At 35.1% G+C, this 20,811-nt stretch overlaps 5 protein-coding genes across 5 annotated transcripts; 3 read left to right on the top strand and 2 right to left on the bottom strand.

Moving 5' to 3' along the window:
• Positions 1-8,261: 8,261 nt before the first annotated feature.
• On the bottom strand, positions 8,262-9,341 carry rps1 (40S ribosomal protein eS1; the record flags this gene model as incomplete). The annotated part of the gene is made up of 5 exons (XM_025663579.1): positions 8,262-8,405; positions 8,468-8,969; positions 9,091-9,116; positions 9,164-9,248; positions 9,328-9,341. The coding sequence occupies 5 exons, from the start codon at positions 9,339-9,341 to the stop codon at positions 8,262-8,264; spliced, it is 771 nt and encodes a 256-aa protein (XP_025514868.1).
• Positions 9,342-10,929: 1,588 nt separating this feature from the next.
• BO85DRAFT_373970 (transcription elongation factor 1 family protein) lies at positions 10,930-11,295 on the top strand (the record flags this gene model as incomplete). The annotated part of the gene is made up of 2 exons (XM_025656108.1): positions 10,930-11,047; positions 11,102-11,295. Coding segments are annotated over 2 exons (312 nt in total), but the record flags the coding sequence as incomplete, so codon positions are not given.
• A 203-nt stretch (positions 11,296-11,498) lies between these two features.
• BO85DRAFT_460288 (uracil phosphoribosyltransferase) lies at positions 11,499-12,701 on the bottom strand (the record flags this gene model as incomplete). Its single annotated transcript, XM_025661711.1, has 5 exons — positions 11,499-11,550; positions 11,608-11,779; positions 11,825-12,183; positions 12,254-12,395; positions 12,695-12,701. 5 exons carry the CDS (start codon positions 12,699-12,701, stop codon positions 11,499-11,501), a joined length of 732 nt encoding a protein of 243 aa, XP_025514866.1.
• A 1,404-nt stretch (positions 12,702-14,105) lies between these two features.
• BO85DRAFT_373842 (Rheb small monomeric GTPase RhbA) lies at positions 14,106-17,838 on the top strand (the record flags this gene model as incomplete). Its single annotated transcript, XM_025656100.1, has 6 exons — positions 14,106-14,664; positions 14,719-16,160; positions 16,213-16,432; positions 17,265-17,359; positions 17,417-17,545; positions 17,599-17,838. The coding sequence occupies 6 exons, from the start codon at positions 14,106-14,108 to the stop codon at positions 17,836-17,838; spliced, it is 2,685 nt and encodes an 894-aa protein (XP_025514865.1).
• Positions 17,839-18,373: 535 nt separating this feature from the next.
• On the top strand, positions 18,374-20,411 carry BO85DRAFT_450344 (serine--tRNA ligase SES1). The gene is made up of 7 exons (XM_025660350.1): positions 18,374-18,521; positions 18,587-18,657; positions 18,758-18,919; positions 18,979-19,400; positions 19,456-19,546; positions 19,597-19,965; positions 20,023-20,411. Exons 1-7 carry the CDS (start codon positions 18,389-18,391, stop codon positions 20,197-20,199), a joined length of 1,425 nt encoding a protein of 474 aa, XP_025514864.1. The 5' UTR covers positions 18,374-18,388; the 3' UTR covers positions 20,200-20,411.
• Positions 20,412-20,811: the final 400 nt, after the last annotated feature.

Raw genomic sequence — 20,811 nt, 5'->3', positions numbered from 1 at the left:
TTTATGATTAATATTCTAAATTATAAAGAATAGGAAAAATAAAATTAATTTTAACTATACAGCTAGACTCTAAATATTAATTAATATTATGTAAAAAATATTATTATATAAGAAAAACAATATTAATAATCTTCCTAAAAGAACTTATATTTATATAATATAACTTTATATAAAAATAGGTATTATCTGTATTAAATTTATAAAATAGATAATTAAAATAAATAATATTAGAATAGCTGCCACGCCAGGACTTTCAAATAAGTATAATAATTATATAAATATACTTTTCAAAGAATAACTAAATATCTTATATTATGTTTTAACTATGATTATATGATTGAATTAGAAAAGAAAAATAATTTTTCAGACTGAATTTTAAAGTTATATAAATACATTATAATATTATTATTCTTATAAATTATATTCCAGAACTATATAGGTTACATTTTGTGATCTATTTAATTTTTATGATATAATATAATTTATAATATAGTAATATTATTATATATTTACAAAATTGTAAAATATATTATACATATAAGTAGTATTAAATTTCTTAAAAAATATTAATTAATAATTCAAATTGTCAAATATAAATTTTATATCTAAAAATTTTCATTTAAAGCTCAAGTCAGGCTAGACAAGGATTCTAATGAAAGATAAATAAGTAATGAGTAGTATTAAATTATAACTAGAACCTATAATTACATACAAAGTTCCAGTATTTATAAAACTTGAATATCTTTATATATAATCTATTAAAAATTATTCTTATATTATTATCCCCTTACAAACCAATATTCTCGAAAAAAAGGAAGTCAGAATGTCTTATAATCATAGAATAAATTTTCTTATAATCTAATATTGTGAAGGGAGATCACATGATCTCAGGCCTAGCCACCTAGTCACCTCCTCGCGTAGTTAGCTAGCTAGACTATATATATATATAATATTATTATATTTACTGTCACAGGTTATGAGTCCTTATAGCTATAAATTATTAGATATTTATATTCCTGTTATTTTTTGTATTTTTATATTTTATATATAAATATCTTTATATTCAAGGCTTCTTATATATCTTAACTCAGTATAATATATATTTTTATAGTAATCTAGCTAGCTTAGTATCCAGACTTGATATATTTACTAATTAACTAAATCTTTTATTAAATAAGTGGTGTAGCTGAATCTTTATTATAATATTATTCAGAAATTTATCTAATATTAATATTAATTGAACTATTTCTAAATTTTAAAACTTGAATAACTGGTTAACATAATAAAAGAAATCTATAAAATTATTTATACTTATATACTCTAGATATATAAAATCTATCCTAAAATGAATATATTTTTTTAAAGAACCAGTTCTTTATCCTGAGAATAAAGATAATATATATATATATATTAACTATTTATACTGGTAATAATAATATTCTAATTTTTAAATAAGAATTATAATTTAGATAAGAATTATAATATAGTATAAAGCAGGCTAGATAATATAATTATTTTCTATTTTTATATATTATTTTAACTGTAAGAAGTAGAAGTAATTAAATTGATTAATATTAATAATTTCCATATTATATTATTATATATAAAGTTAGTCCTGTGTTATGTTTCTAGAATTATAATTTTATATTTGAAATATATATATTTTTTAGAAAATATATAAGATTTCTAATTTTATTATAGTTATTTATCTATCTAGTTTTATTATAATATAATTATAATATATTTATATAAAGTCTAAAGGTTATTCTCTGAAAAATTATTGATTAGTTACTATAAGAGTTATTTTTTAATTTTAATTTAATTTTATAACTATGACTAGAATATAATATAAAAATATTTATTTATTTTACAGGGAAGATATTTATAAAGTTATTATATTTATTTAGAAGTTTTAGTATAATAGCTGTATTTGTATTATTTATTTTAATAATATATTTGATTATTTATGCAGATAGGACCTGAATTAATATAGAATTATATTGTATAAATATATATTTCTTTAAGAATAATATTAATATTTTTTTACTAATTATTTGAAATATATTTTCTTTATATAATAATACTAGTTTTTCTTTGTCTAATTGATATTTAGATTTTAGTTTTGTAGTTAGAATATATCTAATATTATATTAAGATTTTATATATTTATAATATTAAATTATTAATAATTATTCTTTCTCTGTCTCTTATAATCTATAATATTTATTATAAAATTATATTATCTATAAAAAGATATATAGTATTTATTTGAAATTTTGATATAATAAAAATTTTAGTTTAATAAATTTAATTATTATTTTATTTATAACTGGTTTATAAGATTTGCTTATATATTATAATTTATTGATATTACATATATTAATTACTATTTATACATAAATAAAAAAAAATTTTATAATTACAATTTTAGTACTGCTGCTGCACATAGAATTAAAATATTTAATTTTTTTTTATATTATATTTTCTAGATAATACACTGTTATATATTCCAGCTTTTAATATATATAATACTTAATATTGGATATAAAATTATTTACTTTAAAATTTTTTCTATTATATTTAAATTTATTTTAAAATTTTATTTATATTTCTTGGATTCTGCATTATATAGATTACTATAATTTCCTTAAAATAATATTTTAGTATTCTTTTGTTTTACAATAAGTATTTTATATTATTTTAATATTTAATTCTTAATAGTTTATGGATAGATTATACAAAATATTATATATATTTAATTTCTTAATATATTTAGAGATTTTATATAAAATTTCTCTAGTATCCGGGTATATAAATAATCTTTTTATTAATTTTTAATATATAATTCTAGAAACTGGGCATATTATTAATGAATATATCATATAAATTTATAGATTAATAATTTTTATTTTATATTTCAATACTACTAGTTTATTTTCTTTATAAATTTATAAGATTATTAAAAAAGAAAATGAAGTAAATTACTTATTAATAAATATTTTTTATTATATTATTCTTACTAGAGAAATAGTAGAGAATATAAATAAAAAATAATATTTATTATTTTTAGATCGTTCTAAATAAAGTAATTTTATATGAGCCATATAGATGCGGTATTTAATTATTTTTTATAATATTTTTTATTTATTATAGACCTAGCTAATAATCTTATTAAATATATATAATTCTTTTTATTTCTTTCTTAGGATTTTCTTTATTATAAAAAACTAGTAAAAGGCTTTATAATCTAAAATATTATTATTTTATATTTTTTATTATCTTATCTAGATCTATGAATTATTTTTATAATTATAATCTTTTAATAGATTTTTTTTAATATTTTTACTATTTTAATATTATAATATTTTTATTTTTAGAGGATTTATATAACTCAGAGATCTTATTAATTTTTGAATTAATTAAATATTTATTATTTATAATTTTAGTTATTAGGAAAACTCTAATAATAAAATTATTAAAAAAATTCTGTAAATTTTTCTTAGTACAGTATTTTAAATATGAGATATTATCTTATTTATTAAGCTTTTTTTCATCAAAAGAATAATCAGAACTGTTAAGATAATATAAAAAATATAATAAATTTAATTACTATATATAAATCTAGTTATTATACTGTTTTAAACTGATTACTGCTCTTTCTAATACCGGGAAGGGTAGTAAGATATATTATTAGAAGTAGATTACATGATCTCATCTATTTCACGTGATATGCGACCGTGTGTTGTGACCTGCTGGGTCACAGTAAATATATTCTTAAAAATTCTTTATTTAAATATATATAATTCCAACCTCCAAAAGATAATCTTATAAATATAAGATTAAGATTTAAAAATATAATAATAAAAAATTATTATTTAATAAAAGTAGCAAGACTAAAAAGTACTAGATAATAAAAATTATAAATTATTTATATTTTAAAAATCATTATTATATTTTATTCTTTAAGATATTATACTAAAAATTTATTTATTTATATTATAATAATCTACTAGTAGAATATTTTAGAAAAATATAAATAAAAATACTGCTATAAAGAAGTTCTATTAAACTAAATTATATTATAATATAATTAAATATATCTGGCTTTATTTAATATATTAAAATAATATTATTTTAAAGTATTAATTATATAACAGTCTTAAATTATTATTAATTTTAATTTATTTTTTATTAAATTAATAATAAACTCTATCACAGGACTATCTCTGATTATTTAATGTAAAAATTATTATTATTATTTTTATTATTATTTTTATTATTATTAATTAATTCTTAAAATACTGTTTTTTCTTTACTCTTCTAATAATAATAATTATTTTAAATTTTACTAAATTATTTTATAAACAGATTAAATTAGTTTTCGGATTCTTAATAAATATTATATTTAATTAAAAATTGATTTTTATAAATAAATTCTGGTTAAATTTAGCTTATAATATTTATATAATCTTAGAATTTCTAATAATATTATACTTTTACGCTAATAACTAAATAGAATAAATAAATTAAATTTTTAAATATTATTCTAATTAATTCAAGACTAACTAGCTTATAATATTATTAATTATTTTATTTATTTATAATAATATAAATAATATCATTATAGATTTATTATTTTATAATATCTTATCTAGTTGTTTACTAGATTTTTATATTAAAATTAAAAATAATTTTTAATAATAAAAGGTCCCAGCTATATAAAATAAAATTAAAAAATATAAAAAAATAAGAAAATAATTATAAATAATATAGAAAAATTATAATAAGTACAGAAGACTATCTTTTTAACTAAATTAATAAAACCTTTTCAGATTTTTAGAAATATCAGATCTTAAGTATATTACTTATATTTACTTGAAAAATATAATTAAATTTATAATATATTTTATATTTTCTTACTAGAATCTTGGAATACTGGTTAAGATTATGAAAAATTACTTTTAATATTCGAACTAGATAATAAAGATAAATAAAAATTAAGAAAATTAAAAATTACTAATATTATAGCAACCAAGACTACTATCTAATTAATTAAAAAATATAATTAATAAATGTCTAATAAAAATATAATAAATATATATATAAAATATTATAAATTATTAGAAAATATATCAGAAGCCATGACAGACTGACAGTTAAAGAAAATTTTATAAAATATTGTTAATTTATAGAAATATATTCAGCTGTTAATAATAAACCAGTTATATAATTTTTTATTAGTATATTAATAAATATATTTTAAATAACATTATAAGATAACAGATTATATCTATATATCTTAATAATTATAATTTATTTTTATTTAATATTAATTTAATTATAAATTTCAATATAAACCTTCACAGCTTCTTTAAAATTATTAAAAATTTTTAAATATATAAATTAAAATATTATTCAATTAATTATTTTTAAATTACAGACTAATTGCAGCTGAAACATTAGTTTAAAATAATTATTTTATCAAAATCTATAAAATAAAGTTAGTATTATTAAATATAAAATATAATTTTTTAATATCTATTTTTATAATTTCATAATACCAGGCTAGATATACTTTATGATTTATAATATAATATTAATAAAATATTAATATAATAATTTTTTATTAAAGCTATTCTTTATATACTAATTTCTATATTATTAAAAGATTATAATATTAATAATAAATAATTATTATTTATTTATATATTTTATCTAGATACAGGACATATTTATTTATAATATAAAGAATATTTTTATTAAAATTTATAAACATATAACATTTTTTTTTAAAATTATTAAAAAATAGATACAATACTAGTTAAAAATTTAATTAATTTAATAGTATTTTTTAATATGTTAACAAGTATCTAGCTATATTAATTAAAATATATTAAAGGATTTATAAATTTATATTATTTTATATTTATTATAACAGCTGCTGTATTACTAGTATAAAATTAGTTTTTTTATTTAAAATATAATTAATATTAAAGATAACCTGCTTCTCTGTTTTTAAAAATTTAAAATTATATATTATAATTTATGAATAATTTTATATACTATAACTAGTAAGGCTTAATTATTATTTTATATATAATTTATAATTTATTATTTATATTAATATAATAATAATAATAATCATCCAGCTTCTCTACCTGCCATGATAAATAAAAATAATAAGTATAATATATAGAAAAATAAAGAAAATATAAAATTATATTAAATTATTAATTAATAAATAAAACATATAAGAAATAATAAAAAACAAATAAAATAATTATAAGAAATAAATAAAATAATACTGCAGCATTAAAAGAACAATAATTATAAAAAAAGTCTAAAAAGAAATGATATAAAAAATCGTTAATTTATATTTCTCTCTAATCAATTTATTTATATAAATATAATTAAATATTTTTAAAGCTATACAAAAAATAATATATATTTTAATTTTATAGTATTTCCTGTAAACTTCTTGATCTTTTATTATTAAATTTATATTATTTTAAATTAAAAATATATAGAATTATTTCTAATATTTAAGCCAGATAGATTAATTCTAGTAAAAAGAATATTATTCATAATAAAATAATTTAACTATCAGGGTCTTAAGCATCAGGATAATATATTATAATACTTATAAAAATTATAAAATTGTTAATAATGGTTGCGTATTTTATTAATATCTAAGAAATATTGATTTTTTATAATAAATTACTAATTTCTCAAGAATCAGTCTATTTTATAAATATAGGCTATCTTTATTATTATTAAAATTATCCATTATATTTAGTAGCTGACTCCTTACCTAGTCAGCAGGCTTTCTACCCTGACAAGTAGATCCTATCACATAGATTGATTTCTTAATATATGACTTGTCTCTTCAGGTAAAGGTAAGAAATTTTCAAGGGTATACTAAAACAAAATCCAGGAAGATAAGAAGATAAAAATAAGAAACACTTAAAAGATGTGCTGAAATTTAGATCCAGAAGACGAAAATGTAAAGATAAGAAGTGTTTGAGTGGCGCGCTGAATCGAGATTCAGGGAGGTTAGCTTATATTATTGTAGTTCTTCATGCTGTCACTGGGATTACAGCTAGCTGACTGCCCTATCTCTTACAGATAAAATAAAAACAAAAATCTAAAATAAATAGAATATTTCTGCTCTTATAATATATTGATAATATAAAGATAGACAATAGATTACTGCTATAATCAAAGAAATCAGATATAAGCTGATTAGGATCTCTAGCGTGGCCTGCAAGGTGCTGGAAAGGAACACAATAAGATATAAGAATGATTAATAAATGAACAAAGGAAATGCGGATAAACAAAGGGAGTAATAAGTTTCCCTACTGATATCAGGTTTCTTCATATCAGGTAGCCAGAATTTTATTCGCAATAGCGGTACAGACGACAAAGAAAGGGTGCCGTTGAAGCCATGGCCCTTAGATCTGTCCGTAGTTTATCACCCTGAGGCCTGAACGCCTCCAAGGGCCAAACTTATAACGAATGTGCATCTGAGCCAATGTGGCCCAGTTACTCAAGGCTGTTGCCGGATAGCATGGGAGGTGGGCAGAAGACCTCCAAGGAGCGCACCAAAAAGGGATCTTACATGTAGAAGCGGTTCTCGCGGTTCATACAAAACCCTGAAATAAAGGACTGAGGAATGTTGCCAGTGAAAGTTCGATTTCTTGGCAGCGTGAAAAGCCTTAGGTATAGAAGCTGCCTGAAATAATGATAACTATGTAGCATCGGACTTCTAACACATTACTGCCAAGCTTTATTCTTCTTGGGCCTGGGCCGACCTTCCGCATGCCATACACTAAGACATGTGTGGTACTCATGTAACACGATGTACAGAAAAGCGGAGTTGGAAGCCTAAAATATACCGAGTACGGGGTTCATCCGAAAGTGGACGCACAAGTCCTATAGCAAAAAGAAGCCGCCAATCAGATGTATCTTCAATCCAAAATACCTACAATTTAGTAATCAACGACTAGGAAGGATATCAGCCAAACGTTGAACATACCAAACTAAAATGTTTACCCTTCCGCTTTACCCATGAATAAAATTAAAACGTCCCAGTGATAAGACCTAGCTGAGAAGCTGCATGGCGTTGTGAACAACTTGCATATACTGTCATTTGTTGGCTAACGACACTACTTTTGACATAAACTTATCATACTTGGAGCAGTGGCACCGTGAACCCAAGATGGCAGAGCAACCAGAATCCATGACCAGCGAATAGCTAGAGCTTAAACGCTCTCAAGGACCTGTTCCTTGAACTCTCTCTCAACCTTGTGTCCCTTGTCATCGGTTGTAGACTCGCCATGCAAGTTCAGAAGCGCACCGAGGTCGAACTTGGGAGACTTGAGAAGCTTGACCTTGCGGATGTGGACCTAATGGAGCATTAGAGGGGTCGCAATTATTTAATAATAGATGAGGAACGAGGGAAACGAACGTTCTGCAGGGGGTAAATTCCCTGGGTAGCCTTCTCAATCTCACGACCGATAACTTCGGGAATGAGCTTGGTAGTAAGCTGGGCGAGAGAGCAGCTAGCGGCCTCGCGCTGCATGATCTCGGTCATCTTCTTGCGGATAGCGCGGATTTGGGACGAGCGAGCATATGTAGTCTTCTTGATCTGGTTGGGGCGTCTCTTCGTGAAGGCGATGGCGAACAGACGGAGAAGATAGTCATCGGTCGTCTTCACAGTGACGTTGGCTTCAATCAGCGACTGCCACTTGCGCACAAGGGATCGCAGCTTGTCGGTCGTGAAATCCAGACCGTGGAAGTTGGTCAGGCAGTTCTTTCCCTGGATCTCATCCACGCGGAGCTTGACCTTACGGAAGGCATGGTCCTCGTCGTTCTGCAAGTCGGCAAGAGAGACTTCGAAGATACGGCCCTTCAGGGAATCGTTCGCGTTCTTCAGACCACTGGTACGGTTCACCAGAGTCTTTCCAACACTTCAACAAAGGGAACGTCAGCGACTGGTTTGCACAGGGAGAATGCGAGAAAAGATGTCTATAACGAGGCTGAATGATATCTGAAAGTCCTGACGAAATGGGGGGAGGGGCGATGCCATACTCTCTAGTCTGGAAGGTAGAGGGAGCCTATTTTTGTTAGCCAAAATCCACAAACTCTTGAATCGTCAACTTACCTTAACAGAGTACTCGTCTTTCCGGGTGAAAGGGTCAACAGTTCTCTTCTTAACACCCTTCTTGCCCTTCGACAAGCGCTTGTTCCTGCCATGAAATCAGCAAGAGCGCAATACGGTCGAATTGCTGCAACTTAAATTCATAAAAGAGTAGGGCGTTCACATACTTTCCAACGGCCATATTTGCGACTCGTGTCTATCTTGCGCGGCTTGAAGACAGACTAGGATATCACACCACACGCTCTGGTGGAGGTGAGTCGGATCGATTGTCGCTGCTTGCTGCTTGCTGCTCGATCGCGGGATGAGAGTAGAAATCGAAATCCCACAGAAAAGTCGGCTAAGCGAGGCGTCGGCCCTATCCAGTTACATAATATTTGCGCCTCCACCAAGCGCCCCAATCTCCACAATGATTGGACAAAACTTTTACATCACATGACTTTATCTACCCCGTTTCTACGGAGTATCTTCCCATAACTTGGACAGCTTCGAGATTGCAAGTGCCTGGTTGTACTGCTATAGGCTTTTCCCGAAATTCTCAGGTGTCTATGCTCAAGTGGCTCAGTAAAGTACAAATTTTAACATTATGCTGTCTAATGTCTTTACCTCTTCAGACCAGTATTCCGCAGATTTCAAGGGCTCTTCTCAAGGGCTCTTTTATTATCCATATAGAATTTAATTGTTACAACTTCGAATGCATCACATTACACAGCTACATAGTAGTTATATTCATTACTCTGTAACATACGGTGGTGTACTTTCCGCCCGAGTCAACCACCCGTGCCATACGAAAGCCATTCTCAGTTCATGGTATCTCAACTAGCAGAGATATGTGGAATCTACATAAATCATACAAACAATAATAAATATTTCCGATCTTCTTTCCCCCCCTCGTTCTCATTTCATTTGTTTCATCACCAGTAACTACTAAGGTTAACTTAGCATATAGGTTCTCTAGTCATTATATAACCCTATATTAAGAATAAAAAACTCGATAATATTCTGATACATATACTACCACCTAATAGAACCATTGATTAATCATAAATTGCTAAGTCATAATCGCCGAGATGTTATAGATATCTTTTGTATGAAGTTGTATGGCTGGCCGATTCGGGCGGGAACTAAGTTAACCATTTGACTAGTCACTCTACATAGTTATTTTAGTTAACTAACTAGTTAGTAAACTACCAGTCGATGACTAATCTACCGCCAGTCAACCAACTGGTTGCTTTTCCATTACCTTGTGCACCGAATAGTGTTCTTCAGTCTCGGGGAGTGCATGTAGTGGATGATTAGGCTGTACCTGTCTAGCCCCCCTCCCCGAAGATCCCTAGTCCTCCACTGAAGCACTCAAACTTCCTCATAGTTTGCGAAGCACACTCAGATAAAATCGGTCCGGTCATTTGCTCGCACCGCTTTGTTTCACTAAATTTGTGCCTTCACAACATAAATTTGCCGCCGACTTCGCAGCAGTTTCGTGCATTGCTCTGCTGACCTCACATCGGCTGTTGAGCTGTCAACCCAAGAGGTTCAAATTTCTTACAGTATTAAAGGACAGCTTAAATTGCCGGTCGCGTCACCCAGAAACTCTGAAGCATGGTATGCCACTCTACACATTGCCAATCTACCTCTCTCTAAGCTCTTATGAATTTAGGGTAAGCGGAAGAAGTCGAGCAGGCAACCACAGCAACCTAGAAAGGTGACCACCTTCTGATTCCTCGGCGTTACCGTCGCTAACACTGAGTTAGAGAGAACCGTTGCCTACGACATTTGCGTGCCTTTTCTGCAACCACGAAAACTCCATCGTCGTAAAACTAGACAAGAAACTTGGCCTAGGGAACCTGTCCTGCAAAGTCTGCGGTCAGCGATTTCAGACGGGCATAAACTGTGCGTGCATGATCTCTTCTACGTGAGCGGCGTTTGCTTATGATATATACTTAGATCTCTCCGCTGCTGTTGATGTATACTCGGACTGGGTTGATGCCTGTGACGCGGTTGCCAAGGATACTGCTACCAAGTACGAGGATAATGATCCTCGTGTCAGACCGTCGAACGATTTCGCTACTTCCCCCAGCGCTCGTGATGTTGGGTTCGAGGAAGCGGATCGGAACGATACATATGCCGATGAATACTGACTCTGAACTTAGAGGATCCCGCAGCGTACCAAATGAAGTAACATTGAACTTGCGGCACACTTCTTAGTGGAAGATACTATACCCTAATACTGTGAATGGAATCCGGCTGCGACATCGTTAAGCTGTAAACGTGTACTTTATTCATACATATGTATGTATGTATATCATAGTGGTTTCTGAAGCCACAATACTCGTTGGTATGGCTACAGCGTGTAATAGCGGTCGCCGAAGTCACCAAGCCCTGGTATGATGTATCTAGAATGGCCTTGATCAGCAATGTAAATGTAGGTTTTATAGACCCGAGATACTCACTTTTTGTCATCTAGGCCTTGATCTATGAAAGCAGTCACTACTCTGAGTTTTGGAAAGCGTTCAGCAAAATCTGCAACGCCTGAAGGGCTTGCGATAAGGTTAAGAAACAAAATGCGGTCCTCCGGGACCCCCTTTGCTTTCAAGACCTCAACGGCAAGTGTTGCAGAGCCCCCTGTTTTGTGTTAGTTCGTTTAGTGCGTTGAGTCGAAGAACTTGCCTGTTGCAAACATAGGATCAAGAAGAAGCACCCATCGATTTGCGATGTCACCAGGGAGCTTTTCATAGAACAGTTTTGGCTTGCAAGTTTCCTCGTCCCTCTGTATAAGGATTTTTCCGATTCGGACAGAACGACAACAATCTCTCAAACCCTGCTCCATCGCCTCTCCTGCTCTCATGATGGAAACGCCGCATATTTTCCCTTCGAACCGGACTCCAAGATAGACGCGACCTACAGGTGTCGTGACCGATTGTTCAACCACTGGCAGGTGATTGAGCCCCTCCTCCACCAGGAGGCGTATGATCCTGTTTGAGTAGAAGATGAAATCGGCACGGCTAGTCCTTCTATCTCTGATCATGCTACGAAAGGTGTCAGCAGAGGATACTGACTAATGTTAGCCTATAAGTTTTGAATCGGCCTTCATCTTACGTCAAAAGAGCGATCAGCTGAGGGGACTGAGGTAAAACGTGGACATTCTCGTACGATATGTCTTTAGATACTGTCGCTGTGGGCTTTTCGCCATCGGGCCTGTAGATGGGGCCAACGCCTTGCGCGGGGGAGGGAGTGGCTTCTGACATCTCGTTCGTCTTAGCTATGGTAGCTTATCCCCGCCTTCCACAAATGAAAGAGACGAAAAGTGGTGAAGAAACAGGAAAGGAAAGGTATTTGCAGCGAAGTAACCTGTTACCAAGGTAGAAGGGTTGGGTTGAAGTTTAGAGAGTAATGCAGGCATGTAAAGCTCAGGACAACAATCTGCGAGGCTAAAACGTTAACTCATTGGTACAATAAGTTAGTGGGACTACCTGAGTTGGCTATTAGTACTCCGTAGTCAATCGTAATACGGAGTATCACGGTAGTACTGCGGTAAACTATCCATAGAAGTGGATTCAACCACATGCAATCAGTCTAGAACCGTCCATTATCCTTTGAGAGAGCACCCAAGCTAGCCTGAAAAATCAACTTCGGCCCAAGATTTGGGTATGGGCATTAAACAAACGCCTTTCAAGTTCGGAACTGAGTTTCCGCCTAATCTGATACATCTCGAAACAATTGCTAATGAAAATATCCTCTTCACACTTTATACCATATACCCCTAGTGGGTACCAACTCGTGAACAGTGCTTTTCCCCGACCACCGTGAACCCTTTAAAGCCAATAACTAGGTGGTTCGTGGTTGTTCGTCCTTCTATCAATTTATGTCTTTTGGATCACTTTGCCCTGTGACTCCAAACCCCAATCGATAGAATTTTACGCAGGCACCCGGGGGTAATTTTTTATAGCTGATCCGGTCGATTCGGCAACGTCGCTGTATACTGGGTAGCTATGACCTGGTATCGGCACTTGACCCTTACTTCAAAACAACGGAAACGTGGAATAGTAAGCAAGGCGTAAGTTAGTCGACGGATTAAGTAGATATCTATCGAGTATCAAGCGCAGAAAGTAGACACAAGGCTTTTTTCTTTCCGTTTTCCTTTCACCGTCTACATAATGCACTTTGACTCTAGAAGTTATAAATGCCATTTCCCACACTAGAACAGCTTTCCTCTTGACTATAAATCTTCCCTTACTAACACGGTAAGACACCGCCTTGTAACCATGCAAACATGCCTTTCATAAGAATAAGCTTATATGTAAATCTTCTGTCGATATGACATCATTGTCAACGGTCGCCTTCTCAAGCCTCCAACATCTTAAGGTGGACCCAATGCAGTGAATGTTGAATTGTGTCTGATGATTGGGAATAGGCATGCTCAAACTCGAAGTAGCTAGAATTTATCGTGGCCTAAGTTTTAACCTTGGTTATAATACACAGAAGTACTGTAGACTACATTTTCACAACTTCTGACTATATAACAAAGGACACAATTCATATGGACGAGTGCACAATTGCATTGAGCATTTATAATCTAAAAGCTTGACCTTTTGGAAGCTGTTGCGTCAGTCCCGTGATTGAGAGAATCAGCGGATATTAGTAAGGTATTCTCAGTGAAATACGGAATACCACTATGGTGGGTCAAGCCAACCTCGGAAGCTTGCATTGTACGGAGTACCAGATAGTACATAGTGCGATGTTGTAGTCCAGTCATCTATCTATTCGACTGTCCACGATATGGTGCGTTCCAACGCGATCTCACACCTGCCTTTAAAACATAGCCCACTCCAGTTTTTTTTGGTACTACAAGCAAATCTGGATGCCACCAATTTTTATCAAGTGCCTTGCACCCCGCTACGCTTGAGAGATCATAGACTCATGCGCAGTTGATTGGAAGTACTACTCCTAAATGCCCCAGAAAGATACGGCCAGAAGAGCTTCGGGGAGGCCTGGCCGTTCAACAGCGGAAGCGTCCCCTGGCACACGATCGCAAGCGGATAAAGTTACAACTGGGCCCCCGACACTGTTTAAAAAACGCAGTGGATCTGCAGGCTATCAACTGGCCCAAGAGCCTTTTACTCCTCCGAATAGAGGCCTGTACGAATCCGAGCGCAGTCGAAAGAAGAGGAGGTATATGCATGCGGAGCAGTCATGGCCAGCCCTGGACCAGATTGACGTACGCGATAGCGATGACGCAGCCTCGGATAATAACGAGCCTAGATATGATTGTGCGGCTGATGTTGCTTACAAGTCCAATGATATTGAAGGGAATTGCAGTCCTCTGAAGGAATCCCATATTGAACGCAGAGAATCGGAGTTCCCTTACAACCCAGCTGCGTCTGTGTCACGACAGCTTCGCATTGAAGAACAGCCCATCTCAGACGGTAGCACACCCAGCCGGACTTTGGCGGAAGCTGGGCATGACAGGAGAACTGTCTCTGCTCGAAAGAGACTGGTTGATTTGCTAGGTATAGCAGTACCGTCCAAGGAGACTGGATCGAGTGGTTCTGACTTAATTGTAGCTGAAAACATACACTCAGAAAACTCGCGGCCTCTGCAAGAAACCGACATCCCTCGCGCAAGCCACTGTGAAAGGCCGGATGAAGTAACAGATCATAGCTCTGAAAAGGCCATCAAAGCGGACACTTCGATGCTTTCCAGAATACGGGGCTCTAGAATCACTTATGCACGCCAACGATCTTTCTTGGGTAATCCTCTGAGCTTGACAGCTCTTGAACAGCAGGACACTTCGGCATCCTCGCCACATCCTGGTGACCCAAGTCTGGCACACATCACAAACAATGATGGTAACCAGAATTTGGTTAGTGACGACGATGAAATCGAATCTAGACCTGTCCGTAGCATACATGAGCTTAGACAGGCTGGAGATAACGCACGGTTTCGGGAGTCAGTTGAGGTGATATTCGAAGACATCGAGGATCCAAATAACTCTCTCTCTGGGAAATGTAGTAGCTTCGCACAGCTATGCACAAAACTTCTTGAGCATGCCTTTGTGCGTCGATTCTCTGAATATGGTTTCAATGAACGGCTTGTCAAGTGCATCGCGGATGATCAGAACATTCTCGTTACGTCCATGGCTTTGTGTGCATTTAGACTAATCTGCTCGAATGATCTTTTCTCTCACACAAGTCTGAGATTTTTTTGGGCCACAATCCTGGGAATGTCTCACAAGCTCCTTACTATGACCGAAGACATCATAAATATGGCAACTGAGGGAACCACCAGCCTGTCCAAGGTCGTGCAAAGATCTTTCAAAAAGACATTACCTCAGATTTCCTCTGTTCTTTTCAATGCGTCCCCATCGCCGAGCCTTTCTCCTTGCTTGGTGACACTTTCGTGCATCCAATTCTGCATTTCTATCTTCCTCAAAAAGGGGGACGACATTGAACCTTTGCCCGCGACGCTAACGGAACAAATCGTCGACTTGCTGATAACACAATGTGACAATGCAACCTCCAAAGCAAGTCTCGAGAGCTATGAGTTATCAAGGTTGTCATTCTTGATTCTGGAATCTCACTCGATGTTACCGGGAACATCAGCGTATCATCATCACAACTTTTCCCGGCTGCTTTTCGAGAACCATGGTAAATTTCTGCCATCTTGTCACTTTGATCGGAGTAAGCAGATTTCTATGTTATATGCCAGGGTGATACTCAACCTTACAAATAATGTGCCTTCGCTATGCGAAGAGTTTGCTACTCCTGACATGGTCTCGGATTTTGTGGAACTTGCCACTACTGGGTTGTCTGGTGCATCTATGAATCGCAATGTGGATGAAAATGGATCTTTAAATGCCAACATCTTAGCTTTGGGTGTGCTCATAAACTTGTCGGAACAAAGCGAGCTCTCACGAGCTGCTTTTCTTAATCCAGCTTCTGATTCTACGTCACTACTCCAGTTACTTCTCGAGCACTTTTCCGCGGGGCTTGCATTTGTTGATCAGGTAAGAGTATATCATTCTCATTTGGAGGACACATTGAGCTAATTTAGATAAGGCGCGCTCTGTGTCCGAAGTGCATTATAATGTTGTGATTGGATACCTCTCGATTGTCTTGGCTACCTTGTGTCTCAACGAGGAGGCGTTGAATCAAATCAGGGAATCAATTCGTGGCGAAGGTCTTCTACTAGTCTTATCGACGGCAGAAGAATTCTTAAAGTTTCACCAGAAGGTTGAGCAAGACTCGCAGCTTTTTGAGAGTTCGGGAGAACGTGGAGGTAGATCAACAACGCGCTTGAAAGATGTCCTGAATCAGATACGCCAGAAAGCACGTCTATAAATTAAGCTCCGAGATATCTATATGCAATTTCGATTCTCATCCGGCCCAGTAGTTACTCCATATGTAAACTGTAGCAATAAAGACCTGTTCTTGCAATGGCCGCTATGAGCGGCTCGCCCACCTATCCTTTGATGATCGCTACTTGCAACGGAGAGACTGGAAAAGCACAAGTAACAACATTCCTTTGTCAAAAGGATGTTTTTCAGTATTTATTGTACTTCTTCTGTTAGATTGCCATCCATATTTTTTGCTGTGGAGGTCCCGTTGTAATTATAAATATTGTTTTGACATAATAGCGATTCTGGTACTTAGCTCTGTTCTAGTTGCCGTTTGACTTGTTTGCGCTCCTGGATTGCCTATTCGCCACTTCCGGGTGAGCTCATCTGTGATCTGATTGCCATCCCTATCAGAAGGGTGCTACACAATTAACCAAGTTTGACCACTGAGGCCTCTAACAAACCGTGGGTTCGTGCTTAGATACCTGTTAATGACCTCGAGAAGCCTATATCTTTGTGCGCAAAAATCTCTAATTCATTGACCAACTTCCGCAAGAATCGCCTTATATTTTATAGCCACTCTCCCGCTCCGTACTCTAGAAGATGCCTAGTGCACCGAAGCAGCGCAAAATAGCTATTGTTGGCAGTCGCTCTGTGGGTATGGCCTCCTATCTCTTTGATAATCCTTTGCTTGTTCGATCGCATCATGTTTACTAAAATATTTCCCAGGTAAATCTTCTCTTACAGTTCGATTTGTTGAACATCATTTTGTAGAAAGCTACTATCCGACGATCGAAAACACGTTCAGTCGAATCATCAAATACAACGGCCAAGATTATGCCACTGAAATCGTTGACACAGCTGGTCAGGTATGAAGAAAATTTGGCCTGAGCCTAGAGTCCCGTGGGTGGCTAATACTGCTATAGGACGAGTACAGTATATTGAACTCCAAGCATTTCATCGGAATACATGGGTATATTATTGTCTACTCGGTGGCTTCGCGTCAGTCGTTCGACATGGTGAGGGTCATACGTGACAAGATTTTGAACCATCTTGTGAGTGTCCAATCTGGTCCTTGCAGCCACCTTAGAAGCTGACATGAAATAAGGGTGCCGATCATGTACCCCTTGTGCTTGTCGGAAATAAAAGCGATCTCAAATCTGAGCAACGCCAGGTGTCTCTAGATGAAGGCCGGCAGCTTTGTGAAGAATTCCATTGTGCATTTACTGAGGCTAGTGCTCGTCTCGACTATAATGTTGCGAAAGCGTTTGACTTAATGATTGGGGAGATCGAGAAGTCGCAAAACCCATCACAGCCGGCAGGAGGCAACAAATGCGCCGTAATGTGATAAGGCCTATGATGTAGCAGGATAGGTATTGACCTAGGTGGTCCAAAATGGCTACGCCTCTTGGATATCACTTCCAGTTCTCGGAGAGGCAACATAGCTGTTGATTAGCCTAGGTTGTTGTATTTCTGGGATACGTTTTTTTGCAGCTCTTCACTGGCGCAGCTGTGATTCTTTCGGCACTCGATTTCTCAAGTACTGTCTTTGTCTGTTACATAATCTAATACATACACAGTAGTTTATCTCCCAGGACATGAGAGCTGTGTTTGGAATCAAGTCCTATATGAAAGGAAGGGTGAGACAGCCGACATATGCAGTTTGTGCAGAGCGGCCGACTAAGTTTCATTAGCGGGTAGGAGTATGCTATACCCAATTGGTCGAGCCCCTAAATTTCTGCCCCTCCATTTGATGATACACCAACCGAGTTCTCTAGCCCCTCCTTCCCTACTTATTACAAGCTGTCCTCCCCGCCAACTGTCGCCGCTATTCTGTCCTCCTTAGTTGAATCTTGGGACGCTGGATTTTTGTATCGTACAAGAAAAAATCATTCATCATGCTTGATCTGGCAGACTTTATCAGTGATCGCGGTGGCGATCCGAACAAGATCAAAGAGAGTCAACGGAAACGCTACGCCCCGGAGAGTGTCGTTGATGAGGTCCTCTCCCTATATGAAGAGGCGCGGCGTGGTATGCTATGTCTGCTTTATAACAGATATTTACAATTTAAACGGCTGATTTCGCATATCTTATAGCACGGTATGAGGTTATGCAAATAAACTCCCAGCTTAATGCACTCCAAAAAGAGATTGGCAAGAGAAAGAAGGTTCGCATTTATTTTACATATAATTCCAATTATACTTTCATTTAATCCATCTATTGTATCCTCTATTGCTTGACAAAAAACTGACATAATCTTAAAACAGAACAAGGAAGACGCAAATGACCTGATGGAACAGAAAGCCGACCTCGAGAGGCGCAAGAAGGACGCCGAGGAACTGGCTATCCAGAAGGAAAAGCAAAGAGACGGCAAAATTCGGACTATTGGCAACCTTGTTCATGATTCTGTTCCCGTGAGCAACAATGAGGTATGTATTATACTCAGTCGGACGCTAGAGACTCATTTAACCGAAAGGACTGCCGTTAGGACGACAATGCCGTAATAAGGACATGGGCACCCGACAATGTGAAGGTCGAGAAGCGCAACTGTCTTTCGCACCATGAGGTTCTCACTCGTCTCGATGGGTTTGATTCAGAGCGTGGTGTCAAAGTGGTTGGCCACCGCGGCTACTGTTTGACAGGTTATGGGCTTTTCCTTAATCTCGCGCTCATAAACTATGGCTTGGAATTCCTCTGGGGTAAAGGTTACAAGCCTAACCAACCCCCTCAATTCATGCTCAAGGACATGATGGCGAAGACCGCCCAGCTTGAACAGTTCGACGAGGAGCTCTACAAAGTCACGGAAAGTGAAGACAAGTCCACCGACAAGTACCTAATCGCTACTTCAGAGCAACCGCTTTCAGCCTTGCATGACGGAGAATGGCTGCAAGATAAAGATCTCCCAATCAAGTTGGTGGTCCCGGCATGTCTAGTCAACTTCTCCCTCGGGCTAACTAGCACGCAGGTACGCTGGATATAGTACTTGCTACCGGAAAGAGGCAGGTGCTCATGGTAAGGATGCATGGGGAATCTTCCGTGTCCATCAGTTCGAGAAGGTGATAAGCCCTAGGTTACCCATGTTGCTTGTAATGCTAACTCAGCCCAGATCGAACAATTTGTTCTCACGAAACCGGAAGACTCGTGGCAAGCATTTGACGAAATGATGGCCACTTCGGAAGAGTTCTACCGGTCTCTTGGCCTACCGTACCAGGTTGTCGCCATTGTGTCGGGGGCATTGAACAATGCCGCCTCGAAGAAGTATGACCTTGAAGCGTGGTTTCCATTCCAAGGAGAGTACAAGGAGCTAGTATCCTGCTCCAACTGTACCGACTATCAATCCAGAGCCCTAGAGATTCGCTATGGCACGAAGAAGGCTACTGATGTGAAGAAGTCCTATGTCCATGCCTTGAATGCGACTCTGTGTGCAACCGAACGTACACTCTGTTGTGTGCTTGAAAACTACCAGACAGATGATGTAAGTCATGACTCTGAACCCACCTGCTGATGATTGTTGATACTGATAATGTGATAGGGTATTATTGTGCCAGAGCCTCTGAGGAAGTATATCCCGGGCGCTCCCGAGTTTATCCCATATTCCAAAGAGCTGCCGAAAGATAGTACTTCCCAGAAAAACAAAGCCAAGCAGACTACGAAGGCTGTGAGCGGTGCAGATGAGACCGCGAAGAAACTGGAGGGCCTTCAGGTTTAAATCTGGCCGGTCAAATATTACTTTAGACGAGATCAATTAGCGGGCCAATGACTGTTATGTGAGCATCTCGATTAACCAAGAAAAAAAAAAGTGAAAGCGGTAAAAGCGAGATCACAGGCACCTGGGTCAGAAGACCACTGTTATTGCATATGCCATGATAGTTGGATGATATAGAGTACAGGGTACAATCAATGAAATTATCCTTTGGCCAATCGCTTAGCCTCGTAGCATTATTCTACACAATATGGCGCCTCTCATGGTACAAGGTTAAATTGTATACGGAGTACAGAGTCGATAGTTAAAAATCATGAGATATTTGTGTGGATACGGATCAAGAGGGGATGTTTCGGCCCCGCTGTTGCTTGCCCCTCCAAAAAGTAACTGGCCAAACAATTGCTGTGCCTTTCGATGACTCAAACAGATCATAACGCCAGATGAGGTGTTAGTCACAAAGAATGTGGAACGCCTCTGTTCAAGTCCGGTTCCGGAGGTTTTAAATTTCAGTACCCCCTTCCTTGTCAATTTAGGTCTTACTGTTCACTCAAATTATATTTTTTTGGATTGCCCTCTATTTTCTATTTTCTAACGTAACAGAATACTCTTCCACCCTCT

Source organism: Aspergillus piperis (assembly GCF_003184755.1).
Source record: "Aspergillus piperis CBS 112811 unplaced genomic scaffold BO85scaffold_11, whole genome shotgun sequence".
Classification (NCBI taxonomy): Eukaryota; Fungi; Ascomycota; class Eurotiomycetes; order Eurotiales; family Aspergillaceae; genus Aspergillus; species Aspergillus piperis.
This window is presented reverse-complemented; position numbering and strand designations above follow the sequence as displayed.